The 24,215-nt window shown below is 35.5% G+C and overlaps 1 protein-coding gene across 1 annotated transcript; it reads left to right on the top strand.

Moving 5' to 3' along the window:
• The first annotated feature begins 17,083 nt into the window (after positions 1–17,083).
• Positions 17,084–23,206, top strand: LOC140150190 (organic cation/carnitine transporter 2-like). Its single transcript, XM_072172195.1, has 5 exons — positions 17,084–17,428; positions 18,927–19,157; positions 19,940–20,136; positions 21,529–21,724; positions 23,165–23,206. Exons 1-5 carry the CDS (start codon positions 17,084–17,086, stop codon positions 23,204–23,206), a joined length of 1,011 nt encoding a protein of 336 aa, XP_072028296.1.
• Positions 23,207–24,215: the final 1,009 nt, after the last annotated feature.

The raw sequence follows: 24,215 nt of genomic DNA, 5'->3' as shown, positions 1-24,215 counted from the left end.
ATAATTCATGTGTAGATGTTGGGCTGTGATTAAAACCAGATACAGGGAAGTCTGCCATATTATGCCTTGTTTGATGAAAGTCGAATACAATTTGGTAGCTCAACCAATAATTCTCTTTTGCTTTCCTATACCCCTACTTCAATTAGTTCATTGAACGACAATTTCAGTGGCTAGCCAGGGAAAGCCGGGGGTTGTACCCACAAAATGGGTACGGCAAAGGGTATAAGTGTTCTTAAAATGACTAAAAAGGAGACAAAAATTGACAAATAGGGACGGAAATTTGGCTTGTGCACATCACATTAAAATCCTGGCTACGATACTAGACAATTTACAACGTATATGCCTACTAATACACTGCACATAGATCCAAGGCTAAAGAAATCGTCCACGTAGTGAAATTGTTGGGGTGTTTGGTGGATGGGACCGCGTGGTTTCTACCGAGGTTTTTGGAACTCGAAAACTTAATGTTTCGTGACTCAAATGTCATGCATATCAAATAGTTACGATATTCACTCCGTATATGAGATTTACACTAACTAATGGGAAAACATCGACAAGGCAATTCGGAAGTGAGTTTCTTTAACCCATCGGAAAGTAACATAACAGTCTAAGGCAAATTACTGGATTGATATAGTCAATTAAAGATGAATGGTTTTGGGGCCAATAATCGACCTTAGGCGCACAAAATCGATTCAATCTTATTGCTCAGATATCAATCGTACAACCCTGCATTGACTTATGATATCATTGTCACACAGTGTCATCGCCCCGATATCTTCATGGCAGAAATCGCCATGGTAGGTTGAATCCACCGCCACGCATGGCCATTTTGTATCGACCTGTTTAATAGTTTGAGTCGCATAATGGGCCGAAGGACATCTGACTAAGGCTACTGACAATAGCCCCGATTAGCCGGTTACTGACCTCGCTGATGTGTGGGTCGAGCATGGACGCCATAGGTCATATTCTTTTAGACTACCTCAACGATTGGCCTATACACTGCGCTATATAATTCGGCACATATAAATCAGAATTAGCTAGAATTATTGGCAGTTTTTGACTCAAGACGCACGGTTCTTTCTCAAGACGCAAGCTAACGACTATCATATCTGTTCAAAATATATATTCATGTGCAAGGGACCACATCTGGTTTCTTTATACGAAATCATTTACGGGAGATATTCATCATTTTCTACCCCGGTATCCTAAGATTTTCTTCTCATATCAAACTCGTGCATAGCAAATTCACGTGTATCGATCCCGGGTATTTATTTTAGTATCTCTGCTGACAAAGTAATTATTAGCCAGGCGATGTCGGTGTGTGTCACATGATTTTATCGCGCGTGGCGACTCAAGTTTCAGTTAGGCTTACTTACCTATCACCACATCACGTACTACGCAGCCTCCTTTACATTTCAAGTCGGTTCCCTCAGCAGTACATGTATACCGATGATTCCCCGCCTTCGTAAATTTAATGGTGCTAAAAGCTTCATAATACGTGACTCCCTCTAAAGTATAATTCTTATACGCAGTATGTGTTGGAACCAGTGGTACGTTGAGGGCGTTTACTGTCCATTTCAGTTTGACATTGAAGCTTAACGGACGGTAGTTTCTGGCGATACAAGTTAAGCTTTTACCCACGTGTCCGTATGTCTTACAAACCTTTTCCGCTGCATTGCATTTGGTACCATTGAAAGCTATGGTTGGATAAACTGAAAGAGAAAATCAAAATTACCTTTAGAAACAGTTTGTCACTATATTATTACAAGGTATAGGGTCCAACAGTATTCAACGTTGGTTTAGATGTGTTACAGCAGCTCACCGTTACCGACGAAACCACATTGAGATTGAGATTGAGATTGAGTATTTTCTTCGTGTCAGTTCGTCCGCATATTCAGTACAGTTTGTTTCACAGTAACTTACCTAAGACGCTTACACATACGGTGGAACGCATACATTCATTTATGCTAAAAATAAAGGGTTCACAAAAAATAACTCCCCCCTAAAATTACAAAACATTTTTTTGCATAACTTGACATACATTTCGTGGATTTGAAAAATTTAAAAACCTGTAAATAAAGGTATTGTTTTTCTACCCTCCCAACGTTCTTTCGTCTGAATTTTTTTTTGTTTTGGCCAAAAATAATCACGTTTTCTAAAAATGATGCTTTCAGAAAAAGTTGCACTTTTCAACATCCTCATTTATGTCAAAATTAGCTTCAACAAATCATTATTTTGCACTACGTGATGGTTGTATGGGTGACTAGGGGTTCCGAGACGAAAAGGTGAAGGAAAAAAAACCAATTACATCAATCGTAACATGGATACAGAACAAGATTTGTACATTACATGTATGGGATGTTGAAAAGCGCAACTTTTTTTAAAGCATCATTTTGGAAAATGTGATTATTTCTGACCAAAACAAAAAAGATTTTGAGAAGGGATAACTTTGGTAGGGTAGCAAAAAGATGCCTCTATTCACATGTTTTTAAATTTTTCAAATCAACAAAATGAATGTTAAGTTATGCAAAGAAATGTTTTGTAACTCCTAAATTGATTTTACCATTTTTGAAACACCGGCTCAATAAAATCTTCTAGAAAAACCTCGTACATGTTAATTAGTCATTGTTTTATACTGCAAGATGATTGCATGGGTGACTGGGTAATCGCATACATAAAAATTAAAGAAAAGAAAAACACCATTAAATAAATCAAAACATTGATATCGAGAATGTTTTTGTACATTAAATGTATAGGATGTGGAAAAGTGCAACTTTTTCTGAAAGCATCATTTTTGGAAAATGTGATTATTTTTGGCCAAAACAAAAAGATTTTTTAATGAAAGAACTTTGGGAGGGTAGGAAAATGATTCCTTTATTCACAGGTTTTTAGATTTTGCAAAACAACGAAATCTATGTCAAGTTATGCAAAGAAATGTCTTGTAATTTTAGGGGGGGAGTTATTTTTTGTGAACCCTTTATATACAATGGAACACATACAATTCATTTCTACAGTATTTCGAGTTTAGGAATCAACAAAGCCTGTCTAATCGACCACAAGAAAAATGTTTAACCTGTTAGACATACACTGTTTTTGTAGTGCGTATTTTGATCGTGATCTTACCAGTCACAAATACATCTGCGCAGTGTGAAAGTTGGATCCCATCCCCAGTCAAAACCTCGCAGCAATAATTGCCTTCGTCATGCACTGAGACGCTAGTAAACATCAAACCATACTCCTCTGTCAAAACAACATCTATCGGAGTCCAATAAGTCACATTATCGGGCGTGTTTCCCCCGGTGTAAGTATACGTCACCAAAATAACATCATTCTCCGGTGTCACAGTTTCATTCGATGTAGGTAGTGGTTGTAGTGGTGATACTAATTTCCTCTTTTTCCAAACGAGCTTTTTGATGTGTGGGTTTTTAGGGTCAAATGATGACATGGAACAACCTAATGTCACTTTCGTGTCTGCTTCTACTACTTCCGGAACAGACACCTTAATGGTTGGTTCTGGGCTTTCAGTGGCAGCGCCCACGGCATATCCTTCAGGAAAGGAAAATAATGATTAAAAAAGAGATATCGATTTATTTTTGTCTATAAAGCTTGAAATGATAAATCTGCAGTGGTGCCAACAGAAGAAAAGTCCACTCTTAATGTAAAAGATTGCAAAACTCATTCTCCAAAAAAGTGAGAAGTGTAAAATCACTCCTAAAAGAGTAAAATCACTCCTAAAAGAGTGAAAAACACTCCTAAAACAGTGAAATCCACACCGAAAAGTGTGGAAACCACATTTTCAAGTGTATGATATGAATTGACTACGTAATAATCACACACTCAAGGGTATATGCCAATTGCACATATCCACTCCTTTCGAAAGCCGTATCTTGCTAAACAAATGTATTTAGGCCAAAATATCACAATTAATATTGATTTTGATATCTTCATATTATATGCAAAAAAATTAAAAAGCTAAAAAACAACAACACAGGTACCTGATGTAAATTTCACTGTTTCGTAGTGAATGTGGATGTGGATGACGGCGTGCTGTTATTCATACTACAGTTCATTCATAAATATATCAGACTCACTCGATAGTATCGACCATAAGGTATATCTATAGCCAAATTTGGACACCATCCGGCTATTTCCCTATAGGTACCATGCATATATGCAAATATTTAGCATTTGGCAAATACACAAATATTATACACAGAAATATATACGCTAGAAATTCCAACACACAGCTAGCTCCCCTTTTGATGTTTACTGAGGTATGGCGAGTGTGGCCTTCAGCACTAAAATTGGGAAAGCTATTTAACATAACAAAAGATTAGTTCCCGAAACACTGTGGAGCAAGGAAAGTGGTTATTTGCATAGTAAATACACTATTAAATCACGTCGAGATGTAAATTGGGTGATGATATCACAGCCTATTAAAGTTTTTCACTCGGTGTAGGCCTACTGCAATTTGTTGTAATGTATGACATGGCACTCTTCATCGATGTTTACAATAATGTCCGTACTTCTGCCTCCTATATGGGGTGTTTCATACCGCTTTAACGGTGTTTTAGACCGCTTTAAAATCAGTAGGCCCTATTGTGCCACAGCTATATTGTTTGGAATCTTCTAGAGTGGAGTGTGTTATTATTGGGTTTTTTAATAACACTTAATGTAGCAAATCATTGAGTTGTCCCTGCAAGCCATTAGACAAAACAATGTCAATCTCACGCTTTGTAGGTAAAAAGGCAAGTTAACAATTGAGCCTTCCGAATTCGGAAGTTATAATACTATAATAATAGATACTTACCTTGGATCAAGTTCACAATATAAAATCCCGTGACTACAACAAAAATGCAATAAAACCTAACAAATCCAAGAAACACCATCTTTATAATTGATTGGTAGAACTAAACGTGAAAGAATTTACAATTCCGGATCAAGTTGGAATTGTTGCGGGTACATTATCAGTACACAGACATATGTGTCACATACGAGTATCTATTTTGCAATAAGCGCGCTACAAGTCAAATAAAAAACAGCTAGCCCATAACTCCATTCGAAAATATGTTTAAGCGCTTACGCGTTGTAAACCTCCTTGACACGACTTTCCACAGAGTAAATACCATTCGTTTTCAAATATTTTCCTTTAATAATCAAATTAAGCTTGCTTCAGCCGGGGCTTCAACATGAAAGAAAGGAAATTCAAACATGTCTTTGCTTAGTACTGATTAAGTCATGTATGTACCGTACCACAATGCCTTGTGGGATGCTGTGACTGCTTGCTTTGAAACGCTATTTCACTTTGATTATCATATCACCATGATCAAAGTCCATACGCTAACTAACTACTGTAAGTTGTGAATAATCATATAGTTTTGTATTGACATCATAAAACGAAACTGTTTTATCAACTGTCTTATATTTGTCAACTTTATCGTCGTTTTTGTTTTGGGCAACTAGACCGGGGGTAGGCCTATTCCTGGTTGAAGTTGTATGGGGATATGGATGTACAACGGTTTTGGAGTAGAATCCTATACCTTTCAGCAATTTTGGCATATCGATGGGTGGGTTTGCAGTGGGACCAACGCGCCCAATTGGGTGAATTTGGGCAAAAGTGCCATTAAAAGCACCCAAGTTGGGCAATTTGGGTGCTTTTTGCGCAAAATTGGTATACTGATGGGTTGCAAAACCTGCAAAATGTAGGTATAGAGATAAGTCTGCGTGGCACATCCCACGGGCAATTAGACCATTGGGATGAAGGGTCGTCCATTTTTTCCGCTGCTTCACTTCCATACCTTTTGGGTTACGTACACTTTAGTATACTAGAATCCCCAGCGTCAGGAGGGTGTTAAAAAGTTTAAAATTATATGGTCGGCCAATCATCTCGGCTCACAGTTTTTATATCGGAATATCTTAATCAATTCATCAAGCGGATTGTCCGCCAGTTTCCAACTATATTATACACTCTTAAAACAAACTAATCAAAAATGATTAGAAACTAATCAAATTTGATTAGACTGCCGTATCGATAGGTGACTTACTAGAATCTAATCAAAATGATACGGAGAGTCTAATCAAATATTTGATGAGGGGAACTAATCATTTTTTTACAAGTTATCTAATCAAAATGATTAGATAACTATTCAAATTTGATTTGATCCTTATCAAAATAATATGTAATATATCAAAAAATGAATAGTTTACTAGTTGCAGTTGATTAGAATCCATTCAATTTATTTGAATCTATTTGACTAGAATCTGGTTAAAATTCTAGTCATGTTAATTTGGGGAAATGCGTCATTTCTTGTCCGCTCCACGCTAAGAGAGGAACACTATACGACTCAACACTGGTGTTAAATAGCCATCGAGTGTATTTGATAGCATGGTGACACGTATTACAGAAATTATCTATAAAATTACGGTCTTAAAAGAGGATGGCAGAAAATTATAATGTATTTGCTTGAAAATATAAAATCTATGGTGTTAAATAGCGTTTGCCCTGTGTTCTTCACCCGTGGTTTTGTTTCCTATTATTTCAACTGAGATTCTAACGTACTTTTAAAACATAATGAACACAAAAATACAGATGCTAGATTAATATATCAATAAAAGTGGATTTCTTACTAGTGCCTATGTCCCCACCGTACTGCACAAATGTGTAATGGCGGCCGACCAAGACCCCGGATACAGCAGCGTGCGTACTTTTGACCAATGAAATCCCTCATTATCGTTGACGTCATTTTGATGAGTGTGTCGATTCAAAGTTTTCTGCGATGTTGATACTAAATCGCATCAAACGATATGATTCGATTTAAAAATGATAAGGGATCTATTCAAATTGATGAGTTTCTATTAAAAAAAAATGAATAGACTTTCTATTCAAAAAAATGAATAGGCTGTCATTAGAGTGTAGGATTCGACGAATTGGAATGTTCCAATTGAAATCCATACACCCCCATGGATGACATGACCTTAATCTCCCACACAGGGGGGTGTAAATTTCAAAGGGGAATCACCCATTCAGATAACCCCATTTAAAATAAGGTCATAGGGGTGTATGGATTTCAACTTGAATAATCTATTCCAACTCAACAACGCACCACATAACTGGTGGACACACGATGATTCGCCCAATAAATTTAGAGTTACCGGCCAGTTCCAAAAATTGCTTAAGTTCAAGCCCTATGGAGAAAACAGTTCTTTTGTTATTCATTCACCCACATAATCAGATTTTGGGATGGATGTATACACAGTGATTTCATTGTAACAGAAACACATAATCATTATTTGCCTTTATTATGGATGAGTAACCAAATGTTGACATAACTGTAAGTTGGATATCCACCACAATAGAATATCTTCTTAACTCCTCAACAATGGTCACTGATCTTAGGCTAGCTTCAGACTCCGCATTGTACGTACAATATTGTATGTACAATACTTTTCGTGACGTCAAAAAGTATTACACGTGCAATAAATATACGTGCCACGACTAGTTGAATCAGATTAAATCCCCGCGCTATAACCCTGACGGTTCATTGTTTGCTAAATCCAAGCGAGGACACCAGAAAATCTATGCAAGATAAATTTCTACTGCTGCTGATGAAAAATCCTAGAGTGCGTTTTGAGGTTTTTTCTGCACTTTACCAGTAGGCCTAATAAATTCATAAAAAGATAAAAATCAAATAAAGATTTAGGGCGAATGCTTTTACTCACTGCTCATCTGATCCACTTTCCCAGGAAACTAAATACCGATGCTGCTTAGTTTTTCCCTGACTTTCCAGACATAATTATGAGTAAACATCAAATTTAATGTTTACAAAACAATCAAATATATATACATTCGTTTGCATTTTGTACATAAATATTAATATTAATAATGTACAAACATAAAAAAAAGGGGGCCTAAGAGTATGTCTATCTTTAATCATATACTAATTCCGCCATGCCCAAACATATTTTATATATATGAAATCGTGTAATGGCACCCAAATTCCAATAAAAAAAAAAAACAAATTTGTTATCAAATACACTAGGCCTATACATTGTATTACAGGAATTTAATAGATGGTGCATTTTAATAAATAAATAGATTAACACGGGTAATGGGCGATAAATATTGGGCAATACCGGATTTACCACAGAGCCAGTGGACAAAGAAATTAATTACAATTAAAACAAATTAAATGAGAAAATGAAAGCAAGGACATTTGGTGTTCAAAGTATTGTTTTAGAATGCGAAGGAGTCCTAAATGTTATCCTGGCCCAGGACACTGATTAATGTAAATTCGACCCATAGTTATTTTATCTACTTTTGCCAGCATTCAACCTGTTTTCAATGTGATTTGTGCCTATTTTTAATACAATTCCGAAATCTGACGTATCAATGTTGTATCGTCCACAAACTATCCGTCGTTTTATCTTTTCAGTTTCTGTTTCCGTATCCGTAATAGTTTTTGTAAGTCATTGTTATTCTGAAGTGGTAGTCTCCCAGGTATGACCAATCTTTTATTCTAGCCTTTTGTTAGTTACTGAAAATTTGAAGCTCGTGAATTTCAGTTTTCGTTTTGGTAAGTTATATTGATTTTTACATAAAACCTTGAGATGTGCGGTTGGGTGCCAATCTAGACAAAAGAAGAGTCTAAATTTTACGGTCCTAAATTCGCGGTAAATTGTACGGCTTCAATTGACTTGTGTTTGGTGTATATGTACTTACGCCTAGACGTAAGTGGCTCTTAAAAAAAGTCTTGCATTGAAATATATACTAACCATGTTGCCAAGTTATAAGCAAAAGTCTTTCATATTGGCGATGAAACGAGCGTCTAAAATCTCCCAATGAGGCGCGTACAAGTGGTGATTTGGTAATCATGTTTTATATTGAAATGCAATACAAAAGAATTTGCATTGGAGCAAAGATAATGTATTCTATTCATGGCAAGCTAATCTGATAATTGGTTGGGCCTATATGCAAGACTCGGGTTTATTTTAAATGTTTATTTTTGCAGAGCTTATTTTCAGTCATGGATCATACTGATAAATTTCGCGAGGGGGAGGGAGGGAGATAGGCTACTTAAGTTGAGACTGAACAAGCGAGAGTGGGAGGGGGTGAGAAAGAAAGAGAGGAGAGGGAGAGACGGAAAGACTAGAGAGGGAAGAACGCGAGAGGAGAGAGTAGGGACCGGGGAGGGAGTGGGGAGACTGATCATATGGGGGGGGCAGGAGGAAGCAAAATAGGGAGATAGACATTGATACGAGTGAAGGGCGACACTGTGGCCCTGCACAAGTGCAATGGGGCGCGACAGGCTCATAAGCGGACCTTTTGTGATTGAAGGGCTTATTTTCAACGTTTTTACAGAAAAAAGTGGACCTTTTCATTCGGATTTGCATTTTGTCATAATAATGTGAATCAATTTATCACTGTCAAACACGAGAGGGCGCTAGACCATTAAAACAGCGGTCGGACACCGGTGTTCAATACTATTTTATCTCCAGCCTTTATGGGCTTTATTGACACAGGCAATTACCTCTATTGAAATAAGCTGATTGGTACTTCAGAGTTAACAATGAAGTCAGATTACAGTAAACTTACTGAATCCCTTGCGTTTTCGTATCTGAACAATAGAGTTACGGAAACTGAAAAGATAAAAAGACCCTATGATCCGAGACTATTTCATTTGACACGGTTGTATGGATTTCAAAAGATCGGTCCTATAATAGATATCGATTAGAGAATTACAGCAAGAGGCTTTGAGGATGCCGTAATCCTCTTGACAATCAACCAATCAGAGAGACATATTTTAGAATTATGTTCGTAGTTGAAACTCTTTCAACTCTGAAATATATATTTCAAGTAATCTCGTTTCACATTAACACGTTTATGGATGTATTGGGATGATCATAAGTAGGTCTATAACATACACCATCATAACATGCCTCAACGATATCAACATGTAAAAAGCTGTTGCTAATTCATAACACAACGTGTTATAATGTATAATGTTATATGCCAAAACTTTAAAAAACAATAAAAATATCAGTATCAATCAAATCAAAACCAGAATAAATACATAGGTCTACAAATAATACTTAAGAAACTGACTAAATCAATATATGACTAAATGTCAGTATAAATGAATCGCTAAATCAATTAATCAATCAGTAATCAATCAATAAATAAATACATAAATAAATAAACAAATAAATAAATAAACAAATAGGCCTAAATAAATAAATCTATAAATAAATAAATAAGAAATGAATGTGCCATTTATATTATTATTACAATTTTAGTATTATTAATATCGTTAGTATTAATAGGCCTTTTAATATTAATATCAATCAATCAACCAATCAATCAATAAATAAATAAACAAATAAATAAATAAAACAAATAGGCCTAAATAAATAAATCTATAAATAAATAAATAAGAACTGAATGCGCCATTTATATTATTATTACAATTTTAATATTATTAATATCGTTAGTATTAATAGGCCTTTTAATATTAATATCAATCAATCAACCAATCAATCAATCAATAAATAAACAAATAAATAAATAAACAAATAGGCCTAAATAAATAAATCTATAAATAAATGAATAAGAACTGAATGCGCCATTTATATTATTATTACAATTTTAATATTATTGATATCGTTAGTATTAATAGGCCTTTTAATAATACGTCCGGGCCTTAAGTACAGTTGAATACAAAAAGACATAAAAAGATGTTCATCATTCCGTGCACGAACACTCACTAAATTTACCACTCTTAGAAATTTGGCAACTACGTATCAATTAAGCAACCAACGATTGTAGCACAATATATATTTTCCCGGTACATACTATTTATTGCACGTGCAATACTTTTTGACGTCACGAAAAGTATTGTACATACAATATTGTACGTACAATATGGAGTCTGAAGCGCGCTTTAGTCAATGGACTAAAGTTATCCATGGCAAATCATGGCCAACTCTTTGAGATGTGTGAAGGATCAAGACTATTTTTTCAAAGTTATTGTTGGGCCGACTATCGAGTGACCACTGAGTAATGAAAAAATCATGGGTATTCCCAAAACCCGCTACATGTCATCGTCCTTGCCTTTTTGATACAACCGTACCTTGCATTCGGCACGGTCCACTAGTTTCGGTTTCAAGCTGGATTGTGCACGTCACGAAGGAGAACAAGGCGGATGGAACAAAGACTAACATCTGATCTGGTCAATAGAGGGCGACGTGCTTGAAATTTTAATGGTCACAGGGTCCTATGTCTTCTTCTGCTTAAAATAAATTGTAAACATACATTTTAGTAGATTAAGGACTACTACATGTAGGCCTACATCCATATCATGACTCTTGCTTTAAAAATAGACTTTTTCGTGGTGAAAATTATGCGCGTTGCATGAACCTCGACATGCTGTAAAAATCAGCATACTTCAACGCCGCCCGTGTTTTATACAACGTTGCTGTCCAAAATGTGACCAGCTCCAACAAAACCCGGAACAAGTCGCTAGACATGTTTTTGAGTTATAGGCCTTAAAGATGACATTTCCATTAAAAAATGTTTTAGAATTTTCAATGTCATGATATTTGACTGTGGGACTAAAAGAGGACTAAAGGACTTTTAAAAGAAGTTTATTTAACCCTAGAACTACTGCAATCCCCTAATTTTCAGTTATAAACTTTGTATTTTATTGTTCTGAGCAAAACTAAAATGGTCATATCTCTTGAACCCGAAGTCTAATATTATTATGATGGGGTTTTCAACAAAATAAAGCTCAGCTAATGGCTTATTTTATCAAATTGAAAACTGAATTTTGATTTTGATCGACATATCAGACTCATTTTGCTTGATCGCATAACATTATGCCGCTAAATTTGGTACCAATGTAGCCTATAGCTATGGGTCTCCTCTATTCGGTGATACCAAAATAAGTACAAACATTACGCACATACATAAAAGTCATAATGTCGCTATAACTTCATAATGTGAGGGCGCCCATGCAAATTTGGGAAATTCTGACTATGTACAATAGCATAGGCAAAGTTGATTTTCGGCTAAACATTCTACAAAAATGCGATTTTCACCAAAGTTTTTCCTCAATATTAAAGAAAATGACTATTTCAACCTAACTGACAAGTAAAAAGTCAGTAGCTTTTGGAATAATTTGCATAGAGTGAAATGAAAATCATTAATCTGACTGTTGAAATCAATGGTGGGCCTCACCCCCCCCATATGGTCAATTTGTCATAAAATTTTTATTATAAAAATTTATATTATTTATTTTTATATCAAAATTATTTGATATCAGAATAGAAGGACGTTCTAGTATTCAGCATGCAATTTGATATGTCTGATGCTCTCAGGTCCCATAAAAATACTGTGCAAATGCTATTCGATTCCTTAATTTATTGTATTAATGAAAATCATTATCTTGTTGTTTTTCGTGTCATTGTTTTGCATGAATGAAGTGATGATAACAATACTGCACTTTTCGCAGATGCTGGCTTTTCGAAAGTGCAATTCGAGGGCTTAGAGCCAGAAGTAGCTATGTCCATTTGTTTTCTCAATTACATGTTACTCATTTCGGCAACAATTAAATGTACGGTTAATTATGCCCTCCACAATAAATTCAAGTGACTTTGGGGTATATGCATGGTCACTTGAACAGTTAGTTAGACGCAAGTGACCATGCATAGGCCTATACCCCAAAGTCACTTACATTTTCTTATGGAGGGCAGAATCAACCGTCCATTTGTTACCGAAATGAGTAACATGTAATTGAGAAAACAAATGGACATAGCAGCTTCTAACTCTATATTCGTACTTTTTCCCTAAAAAGTATTTGCTTTTCAGAGAAGTTTACGAATGGCATATTTTTGTAATCATTGCTCCATTCGTGGAAAATAATAGCGCGACGTTATAGGTGTGTATTAAATTTTTAGAATGACCAATGGAATGGTAGCAAGATTTTCAAACGCCGTTTACTCAGAACAGCAATTTTGTTCATAACGACATGTACTGCCAAATTATACCCATTATTATTTCTATTTCTATAAGCAATCATTGTATCATCTTGTTCATAAATAGTTTATATGTGAAGATGTGTGTATGAGAAAATAAAATAATCTGAATAAAATGTTAACCAGAAAAGAAATTATTTGGAATTATCTAGAAGGGTAGGTTACTTTAAAAATATATATCCACTTAATTGACTTGCCATTAGTTTTACCTGGCTACAGCTCGATGAAAGTACACACCTGGTTTATCGATGTCGATGTCACGTTAAGGGATCTGGAATGAGCGTTTCGACAGTATCTTTTGTGGGACATGAGAGCACATCAGACATATCGAATTGCATTCTGAATACGAAGAATGTCTTTCTGATATCAAATAATTTTCATTTTTGAAATTCACGATATAATACAAATTTTATGACAAATTATTAAAATTTGATATTTTTCACATTTTGATATATAACAGACTTCCTCGAAGTAAATTTTATAAATCTAATGATATATTCTTAATGTGTATGTAGCTGGGATGAAAAGCCGACGATCAATTGAAAATGTTGACCTTTCATATTGAAGATATGGATTTTTTCCCAAAAAGACCTATTTTTTGGTGTTTTGGGAAAAAATCCATATCTTCAATATGGAAGGTCAAAATTGTCAATTGATCGTCGGCTTTTCATCCCACCTACATACACTTTAAGTATAAATCATCAGATTTATAAAGTTTACTTGAGTACTGTTAAATATCAAAAATATCAATTTTAATCATTTGCCATAAAATGTGTATTACATTGCAAATATCAAAAAATCAAAATTATTTGATATCAGAAGGACATTCTTCGTATTCAAAATGCAATTCGATATGTCTGATGTGCTCTAATGTCCCACAATAAATACTGTCCAAACGTTCATACCCCATCCCTTAACGGTGTTCTATTTAAAAAATCAGAATAATGTGACCAGCTCCAACAAAACCCGGAACAAGTCGCCACGCATGTTTTTGAGTTATAGGCCTTAAGACGAGGTGTTGTTGGTCGAAGCAACCAAAAATCGATTTTCATTATCTGATCAATATATTATTGACAAATAACACCTTCATGTTTTGCAAAAGTTCATTCTACAAATACTATACTTTGCAAACATGCGTAATTTATTATTGTTATTGAGTTATGTACGTTTTACAAAAGTGTTGTTGTTTCAGCCCTCTTTACAACATAACTCAGAACCACAGGACCTAGGCCTACAAAAGTATATCTGTGATATTTGAATTCTTCTACACGCTCGCTATGAAATGAGCCAAATCTCACTACCATTCTCAAGATGCTGTGAACTACCAAATCGCAACAGTTTGAAATAGTTAATAACCTTAAAGATGACATTACCATAAATTATCAAATTTTGGAATTCTTAATTTGATGGTATTTGATCTTGGGACTGAGTGGAGTTTCAAATCCTGGAAAGTATTTATTAAAATGAGTTTATTTAATTAATAATTGACAGTTGAACTATGATAATCCCTATGTGTAAAGCAGGAAACTAATTAGCCTATTACTGAGATTAGCAGTTAGGCAAAAATATCAAGGTATCATCTACAAAATTATCCATATCTTGAAAATTATTGATGCTATGTATATAATTTTGGTAAAGATTATTGTCCCGTGCTTACATTTTTATTCAAATCATGAAATGTCAAAAATGTGACTTGCTCGTGGTTTTGTCAGAACGGGTCACATATAAAAACGATGATTCTGCAAAGTTGCATAAAAAGCACACACGTGCCTACAATTTCATATAATTACAACCTTTGTAAAAATGGATTTATTTATTTAGAAGGGTAGGTTTTCATTTGATGTATTTTACCCAGCTGCAGCTCGATGAAAGTACACAGCTGGTTTACTGATATCAAGTTTTAAACGGTATTAGGCCTATATTTAAAAAAATTAATCAAAAATACAAAATCTGCAAAGTTGCATAAAATGCACACAGGCGCCTACAATTTCTTAAAATGTCACACAGTGGCATAAATTCACAAAAATGTGAAAGATTTCTGCAAATTCCGCAATTTAAGGGATCTGGAATGAGCGTTTTAAGCGTTTCGACAGTATGCAAATGAGAGCACATCAGACATATCGAATTGCATTCTGAATATACGCAGAATGTCTTTCTGATATCAACTAATTTTCATTTTTTGAAATTCACGATATAATACAAATTTTATGACAAATTAATTATTTAAATTAAAATTTGATATTTTTCACATTTTTGATATAACAGTCCTCGAAGTAAATTTTATAAATCTAATGGTATATTCTTAAAGTGTATGTAGCTGGGAGGAAAAGCCGACGATCAATTGAAAATTTGACCTAATTTTTTTTGGTGTTTTGTGGAAAAAAATCCATATCTTCAATATGAAAGGTCAACATGTTCATTATTGATCGTCGGCTTTTCATCCCACCTACATACACTTCAAGTATAAATCATCAGATTTATAAAGTTTACTTCGAGTAGGCCTACTGTTTAATATCAAAATATCAATTTTTAATGATATGCCATAAAATGTGTATTACATTGCGTATTTCAAAAAAATCAAAATTATTTGATATCAGAAGGACATTCTTGGTATTCAGAATGCAATTCGATATGTCTGATGTGCTCTAATGTCCCACAATAAATACTGTCCAAACGTTCATACCCCAGCCCTTAAGTGACTCATAATTATGAGGTCCATATATAAAGATATCGGAAAATTATATAAAATTGAATGTTGATATACATGAATTGTAATATAACAATTTACTAATATAATAATGAAGCGGCCTGATTTTATCCATATGTTTAAAAAACATTAAATTTGTAATACTTGATTCATATTTTTTTTCTGATAACAAGAGTATAGGCCTACGTTCTGTGCATTGAGAGCGTTTACAGTCCATTCTCTCAAAGCGGGCACATTTCATTTCATGACGTCAACTTTTTCCTAGGTCAAATCTGTCTCATTCGAAGGAACTCAACGCCTACAGTTGGTTTTTGCGGGATATCAATTTTAAACGTCTTATTTTCTCAAAAGGAGTCATTTTCATTGTCCTCATAATATTAGCTTGCCAATCATTTGATGTTGTCCGAGCAATATATATTCCCTTTAAGCGCGCGACCATCACGCCCTTACGTGTTAACCTAATGATGACGTCAAAATGGCGATATCGCATCCCCTCGGCTCATCATGCAGGTATTGTTGCCTACATGTATGCACACAACACAGGGGCACTCACAATAGGCAATTGACCTCTACTGGTAGCGCTGTGTTGTAGATATAGGAGATGAACTAGTTAGCGTCATATATCAAAAAGTATAAAAGCTATGATTTTAGTACTTGCTCTATGTTTCAATTACTTCAATTAACGGGGACCATTCATTTGTATGAGAAAGAAATCCTACCATCTATATCCAACTCCCGTGTTATTCCAATGCACATTTTGCTTCACCGGGCCACCCTTCTTGGTCGTATTTGGAAGAGGGGTGTCACGAAACCGTAATAAGTACAAATTTAGTACTTTCTGTCAATCAAGTATGGTTTATTCTCTACATGTCAATATTTAAATCATTAGCATAATCCTTATAATAACGCGGGACCGCCTTGATGAGTAAATGACAGCAAACCATTGAAAAATACCCCAAAACTCAGTCAGTGGAGCTCCACCCGTACATGTCAATAGCGTTGGATTAGTCGACCGTAGCGGACAATTCGATCCCTCATTGGATTAATATTATCACGTGTTAATAAATTTGCATTGGACAATCGATTACTATAATGGTTTAGTACTGTATATCTCGGTTTAATCTTCACTAAGCGAGTTTATGGCTGGAAATGTCACGGTCGACGAATCGCGTGAATTACTTCACGTGTTAGATAATTATATAGGGACGATTTATTATTAAAAATTCGTATGATCACAACGAATAGAAATGAGCTCTTGTTTTACAGACATTATTAAACCGAGCTTTTGAACAAGAAGAATATTTTCTGACTATACCACTACTATATAGTATTACGCTATTACCAGGCATGGAACTGGACGAAGCATTTCGGTTTATTGGCAGCAAAGGTCCCTTAAAAGTTGGCTGGTATCATATCTTACTCTATGCATTACTGGTCTTCTACAACTGCTGGATCATTGGTTTTCAACTGATGGGCATGATCTTTATTGGTCATGTTCCAAAGAACTACCAATGTACTCCTCCAGACGGATTCTTCACCAATGACACTACTCCAGTATTGGATGAAACAACGGAATTGGACAAGTGTCACATGTATGAAGTACAGGATGGGATTGTTACCCAAAACATCACAGAATGTTTATATGGGTGGGATTATGAGAGAATAATTGGCGAAACCAGTATAGTTACCGATGTAAGTATAGAACAATTCTGGTTTATGCTTGAATATCTATAATATCTAACATGAAGAGGCCGCTGGCGAGTGACGCAAAGTACTTTCTATATATGTAAGTGTGGAAATGTTGGAGTGATCTTTACGACATTGTATAGATCTTTGTTTTCGCTAAAACGACATTTATTTAGTTATTGTTGAATTAATATTTGTTTGAACAAAAATTTATTTGAACAATATTATTTTATATTATCAGATGACCGTGATGACCTTTGGTAATATTGTTATCAGTTTTCCTCTACAAGTCTCCACGTAATAATCAAAACTGCAAAGGCTCATTGACTCATTTGCCCACAGCGATTCTTGGGTCTGACCATGTGTTTGTTTTTCGAAACAAATATTATGACAACAAGGCCTTCTGAAAGTTCAATATTAGTCAGAAATTAAATGCAATGATAATATTCTGCATTGCCAACTTGGTTTCACACAAAAGATAATTTCTTCCATACCGTGCATTTAGTGCAGAGCTTCACGCGACAGTTTTTTTTTAAAAAGCGCAGTGATTTATGGTGCGCTACGGCTACGCACAGGCCTAGATGTTGATCCACAAGCCTCAGCACACTTAACAGGTTGATCGCTGATCACTACGGCCCAACATCATACCATATAAACCATTTAACAACAACACAGGGACTTTGCTGCTTCAAGAGAGCGCACACCCTAGGCATTCCACAAATAGCCATCGCAACCAGGATCAGCTCTCCGAGTTTCGTACGTGTTACAACGAGACATATAGCAGTAAGTTCCTTGTCCAGGGGAATTTCAAGTTATTTCAATTTTTCCACGAGAACATACTTTACTACCACCAGGGCTCGAACCCGCAACCTCTCGCACCACAGTCGAACGCCTTATCGATTGAGCTAATTTGACTGCTAATAACTATCTAGGCGCCAACCCTTCAGCGTTATATCTGTAGTTAAATAGCTTATTCATTTATTTATTTATTTATTTATTTATTTATTTATTTATTTATTTATTTATTTATTTATTTATTTATTTATTTATTTAATTATTTATGTATTTATTTATTTATTTATTTATTTAATTATTTATGTATTTATTTATTTATTTATTTATTTATTTATTTATTTAATTATGTATGTATGTATTTATTTAATTATTTATGTATGTATTTATTTATGTATTTATTTATTTATTTACATGTATTTATTTATTTATTTATTTATTTATTTATTTATCTATCTATTTATAGTAAGAAATTACAATGAAACCATCACTAGATACAGTGCTCAACTATAAAATATAGGAGCGAAATATATTATTTTCCACATTGCAACTGACGAGTGTGGATGAGTCAAACCATCTATACGAAACAGATTTGTATTACTATGTGCTAATTTCACTAGTACAATAATAATATATTTATTTATTTATTTATTTATTTATTTGAGCGAATCACTCTATAAGAAGGTTTCCATTTGATATTTTTGTTACGCAGTTTAATCTCGTATGTGGAGATGCTATTTACGCCAAGATTGCCCAGTCTGTGTTCATGGTCGGAGTTCTTGCTGGCTCTGTTACATCTGGACAGATATCAGATTTCTTTGGAAGAAAGATTGTACTTCATATCGCCTTAGTTTTGAAAGCCGTCAGTGGTGTAATAATGGCATTACTTTGGGACTACAACGCATTGGTAGCCTCGTGGTTTTTCGTTGGAGTTTTCAATCAGGTAACTTTGGAACCAGGGTTTCGGGAATGTCCTTGAAATAACGAGTTGGGGTTTTTTTGCACAGTAAAAATAAGAAAATAATTCTTTCATAGTTGACAAAAACTGTATTTTAGCATTTCATACAATTATTGTAAATTTCTGTAATAATTCTATACAAATACTTGCAATCGACAAAAAACTTGCAACTAACGTTATTAAATAAATAAAATTTAAAGTCTATCGCAAACATTCTTTGTGAGATAGACAGATTTGACCACTTTGCATGTGTACTCCGGAAGCCGTCAGTCCCGTCTACAGAGAGCCATACATGTATCTCGCAGCCAGTTTCGAAAAGAGCAGGGTGTTAACATTTGGCTGCTCCCAACCCGTTCTGGTGTTTAAAGGAACCCCAATGGGGAAAAAAGTTTCAATAGAGGCTTTCTTGGGTTGTCAAACCGGAACCAATAAAACAATTCTCGGACAATAGCAGCATGGATACTGATATTGGACTCTGTCATTCTTGACATTTGCTTAAAAAGTTACCTTTTTCAGAGTCTTGGTTAGCAGCGACGTACTAGTAGCTTGCGACACCATCACGGCGTCTTCATTCAGCCGTGAAGACGCCGTGAATGAAGAAGCCACGATGGTGTCACAATCTACGTCGCTGCTAACCAAGACTCTGAAAAAGGTAACTTTTTAAGCAAATTCAATAGTGCGACTTTTTTTAAACCAAAAAAGGACAACGGAGTAACGTGTACCAAAAAATTCTCTTATTTATTATGGATGTCTCTTTTACATGATAGGCAATTCAAATATCGTCGTATGTGATGATGACAGAGATGTTCCCTCCAGAAATCCGTACCATCAGCACACCTTTAGTATCGCTGATCTGGGGTCTTGCTGTTTCCTCCGTAGTACCGATTGCTTTATTATTTCCCAATTGGAGACATTACCAAATATTCATCTCGGTTATTTGTCTGATCGGAGTTCCATTATGGTGGTAGGTTTTTGTTATCTTACAATTTCCACAATGCATTTCTTCCATTTCAATTTTCTATAGGCCCTACTGATTTGCTACAACATATCGAAAGGTCACTTAGCTACAAAACGATTCTCTTATAAATGCATTAGTCTCCTCCGCAGCCAGTTTGGTTACGCTCCCTCCACACAAACAGTCTGCCAATGGCCACTTATAACGCCGTTTCTGATTGGCTACACGTATGTACACATTATAGAGCTGTATATATACGGGAGCTTGATTGACCTCAGTCAGCTGGCGAGCGATGCAATCTCGCAAGTGCTTCATTCGGGTCAAAATTGCTCATGAATATGAAGTAGCCGTCTAGCCGATCGACCAATTGAAAGCCTTGTTTGAAGTCAAGCTGTCAGAAAACCGTTAGCCAATCAAAAAGGACCAGTTCGTTATCATTGGCAGACTGTATGTGTAACCAAACTGGCTGCGGAGGAGACTAATAAATGCATCTATGCACAGTTTCCATCTCGATACACCGGAGTACACAATCTGTCCAAGTAAAGTGAGTCTAGCAATGCCTTGTCTCTACACAGTATGTGTTTACACTACACGGTTGAGTGCATATAGCATCATAAGAGCTGTGTGAGCTTTGAGCTGGTGACTAGTGGAAAATACGGCATCTGTGATTGGTTTTGTCAAAACCTCGATAGTTTCTTTCATCCAATCGGATTTTTTTTATATCGAACGGACGTTAACACTTCTCGCTAAAAACACTTTTTTCACTATACGTCAACAGATGTCGCAATACAATGTTTATAGCAAGGCGAATGTGGTAAAAATCTGTTGAAAACGGCTTTACACAAATTTATTTTGTCGAAGATACAGGTTTGTAAAGTAAAAAATCAACCCGGTTGATCCTTACAATATTTTGCAAATTGTATGTCTTTAAATAAAAGAGCACACTTATATTGTCCGTATACTAGATTCATTGCAATAAGCAATGGCCAATTCTCTTTGATTGCAAATCTTGTGCATAAAAACAAAGGGAACCTGTACAAAGTAATGTGAGTGTCATTTGTAATGAGGTGATGCGTTATGTTGCAATGGATTGCAAAGGGTATGATATTTTCTCTGAAAACTAGGTAAGCAAGATGTTACCTTTAGAGGGTTTGACACAGGTGCAAAGCTGTATTTATACTCGATCGCAGAGCAACGAGGATTGGTATTTGACCATTAAAGGTAGTGCGCTTTTCAAAACGCAGCAAAAAGCACTCTACCTGATTGGCTAAAAATAAACGATATCGCTCAGCGATGTAGTAGTTTATAATTTTTTCCTAAATGTCCTTGTACCACACGTAATACTTTTGAAGCAATTAATGTCTCCAATAACATAGCAATGAACGGGGATCTTTCTTTCAGGCTAACACCAGAATCGGCCAGGTGGCTCATATCGAGGGGTCAAATTGAAGAAGCTGAAGAAATATTGAAAAAGATGGCCAAATTTAATGGCATCAAAATTCCAAATAGTTTCCTGTCTGACGATAAAGAGATACCGCTGAATGAAGACATCATAGAACCTAGCAATAAGGGACATGATGGTGAAAATGAAGGCGAAGTTATTCATTCTTCAAGGCTCTCCCTTTTGGATGTGTTCAAAGCTCCAATTCTACTACGGATACTGCTTATAAATATTTTCTGTTGGTACGTATAAACCATGGTAATTCAATAAACAACTGTGCAATCAAGACTACTAAAAGACACGGTCAGTATTCACATCGAAAGCGTGCAAATAGGCTATTTGAAACTTGAAAGTGACAGAGTAATCTATAGAATTGTCCGTATGAAGGGCTCAGTCACCCACATTTGTGCACAGTATTTTTTGTGCAGCACGTGAGAGCACATCAGACACACCAACTTGCATTCTGAATATACTAGTACGTAGTACGAGGAATGTCCTACTGATGTCAAATAATTTTAGACAGTCAATTTAAAGGGAGTCTCCGGAAATCATAACATTATGCCTTATATGTTCTAACAAAAATTATCAAGCACGAATCACATGATTTTTTTTTTTTTAATCATATTGATCATAAAAACGAATAAAAACAGTCCGCTCTCAGCACGCGATATTCAAAATTCCCGCGCCGATATTGTCTAAGTGCAATGACGTAATGGTTATTTGTGCTCAATTGTCGTCAGGCTTCATTGTATTATTGGGACGTCATTGCACTCGACAATTTCGGCCCCCGGGAATTTTCAATATCGCGTGTTGAGAAACGGCTGTTTTTATGGTCACTATGAGGTTGTTTTAAATAAAACCACGTGATTCGTGCTTGATATTTATTTTTCTTACCTATAAGGCATAATTGCCGGAGACTCCCTTTAAGTACCAAAATGGGCGCACCTAGACAAATATGGAACACCAATGTTTTTTGCTTGCTAGTGACTCTAAACACCCTCTTGAACAACATATTCAAAAAGGACAAAAATGGCACAGGGGGGAATGTTAATTTGCATATTTCCAAAATGGCCGCTAGTATAGGCCTCAAATTTCAAAATTGGGGAATGTGGATAAAAATCATCAAATTTTATTCCTCTCATTATTAGGATTCAGAAAAAGTATAGTTTGACTTATCTCCGATGTATAGTTCTTGAGTTATAGGCATAAAGGTCAAATGTCAAATTTTGGTCTCCATCATTATGTACAGGGGTAAAAAAAAATAAAAATGCTCCGATTTCGCTCAAAGTGGTCTCAAATTGTTCCGCTTGGAAAAAAATTAACCAAAGATTAGTGTGCCATATCTCAGGTGTTTTGTTACCTGGGCAACAGAAAAACAAATTCAAAGCTCATTGAATCATGTTAATCTTGACTTATTTCGTGATGTAATGATATAATATTTTCTCCGAAATTATAAATAATGAAGACTAGATGTAATTAAGCTTATTTTTTCCCCTCAAATAGTTATTCTCTTTCAGCTACACCTTTTGCAGCAGTTTTAAATATTTTCATCGTCCTTTGTTCTGTTTTTAAGTTTATATTTTCATTTTTTATTAGGTTCACCAACAGTATTATCTACTACGGGCTGTCACTAAATAGCATCAGGTTGTCAGGAAATAAATATTTGAATGTCTTTTTGACTTGCATGGTTGAATTACCGGCAGGAATAATAATGGTTTTAGCACTGACGTGGTAAGTTTAATATTCACATCGTTATTAGCCGCAGTCTCTGTGGTCCACTACACCAATTTTGCGAGATAGAATCAACTTTGATTCACGCATATCTGTGCACAAGAATCTTTGCGAGAGTCGATTCCTAGATCCTGACCAATTCGGACCCTACGTTTAAGCATGGAAGTACATCCATGACGACGTTGGCGACGTCAAGTCTCGATGATCAACCAGCAGCGACGAGCTTGCGGGGAGGGGTGTTGGAGGTAGGGGCGTAGGTAGGAACCCCCACCCCAAATCACAAGAGGGCCAAAAAGGTTCACTTTGCGGGTGTAGCGAGCAAAAAAACGTTTTTTGGTCATGAAAGGTTGAAATTTGCCTATTTCCGAGCGTAGCGAGCGACACAATGAGGTTCTGTATGCTTTATTGGCCAAAAAGTCCAAAATCAAACCTGGCTAAGCTTCTAGTTGAAGGAGACTTTGAGTCATTTTTGACCGCATTAATTTGGACACTTGGCACTTTTGAATTATAAAGCAACGCATAATCTGTAAACAAACCTGCAAAATACTCTTGTTTACTATTATTTTCTTACTGTTTGAGCACCGTACAAAAATCACCTACAAAATGAGTATAAACCTAAACAATCTTCCACTTTCACTGACAAAAATTACGCCCTAACATTGAATTTAAAAAAATAACTTGGCCGAAGGACTATTTTTATTAGCAAGTTATCAATGCGAGCTCAAACGGCTGGGGTCCAGGGATCTGCATTATATCCCCTGGTAAAGTCGAATTTTGAAAATTTGCCTGAATGTGACCAATGATACTGTAAGTCCTATTAAAATCCCTATTGAGTTTGTCGAGTTGCACAGAAATATTTTAAGCACGGATGTTTAATTCTCACTGTACGGAATTTTAATCTCACTGCACAAACGTG

The sequence above is a fragment of the Amphiura filiformis genome, chromosome 4, assembly GCF_039555335.1.
Source record: "Amphiura filiformis chromosome 4, Afil_fr2py, whole genome shotgun sequence".
NCBI classification, from domain to species: Eukaryota; Metazoa; Echinodermata; class Ophiuroidea; order Amphilepidida; family Amphiuridae; genus Amphiura; species Amphiura filiformis.
The sequence above is the reverse complement of the archived record's forward strand: the minus strand, read 5'-3'. Positions and strand labels throughout refer to the sequence as shown.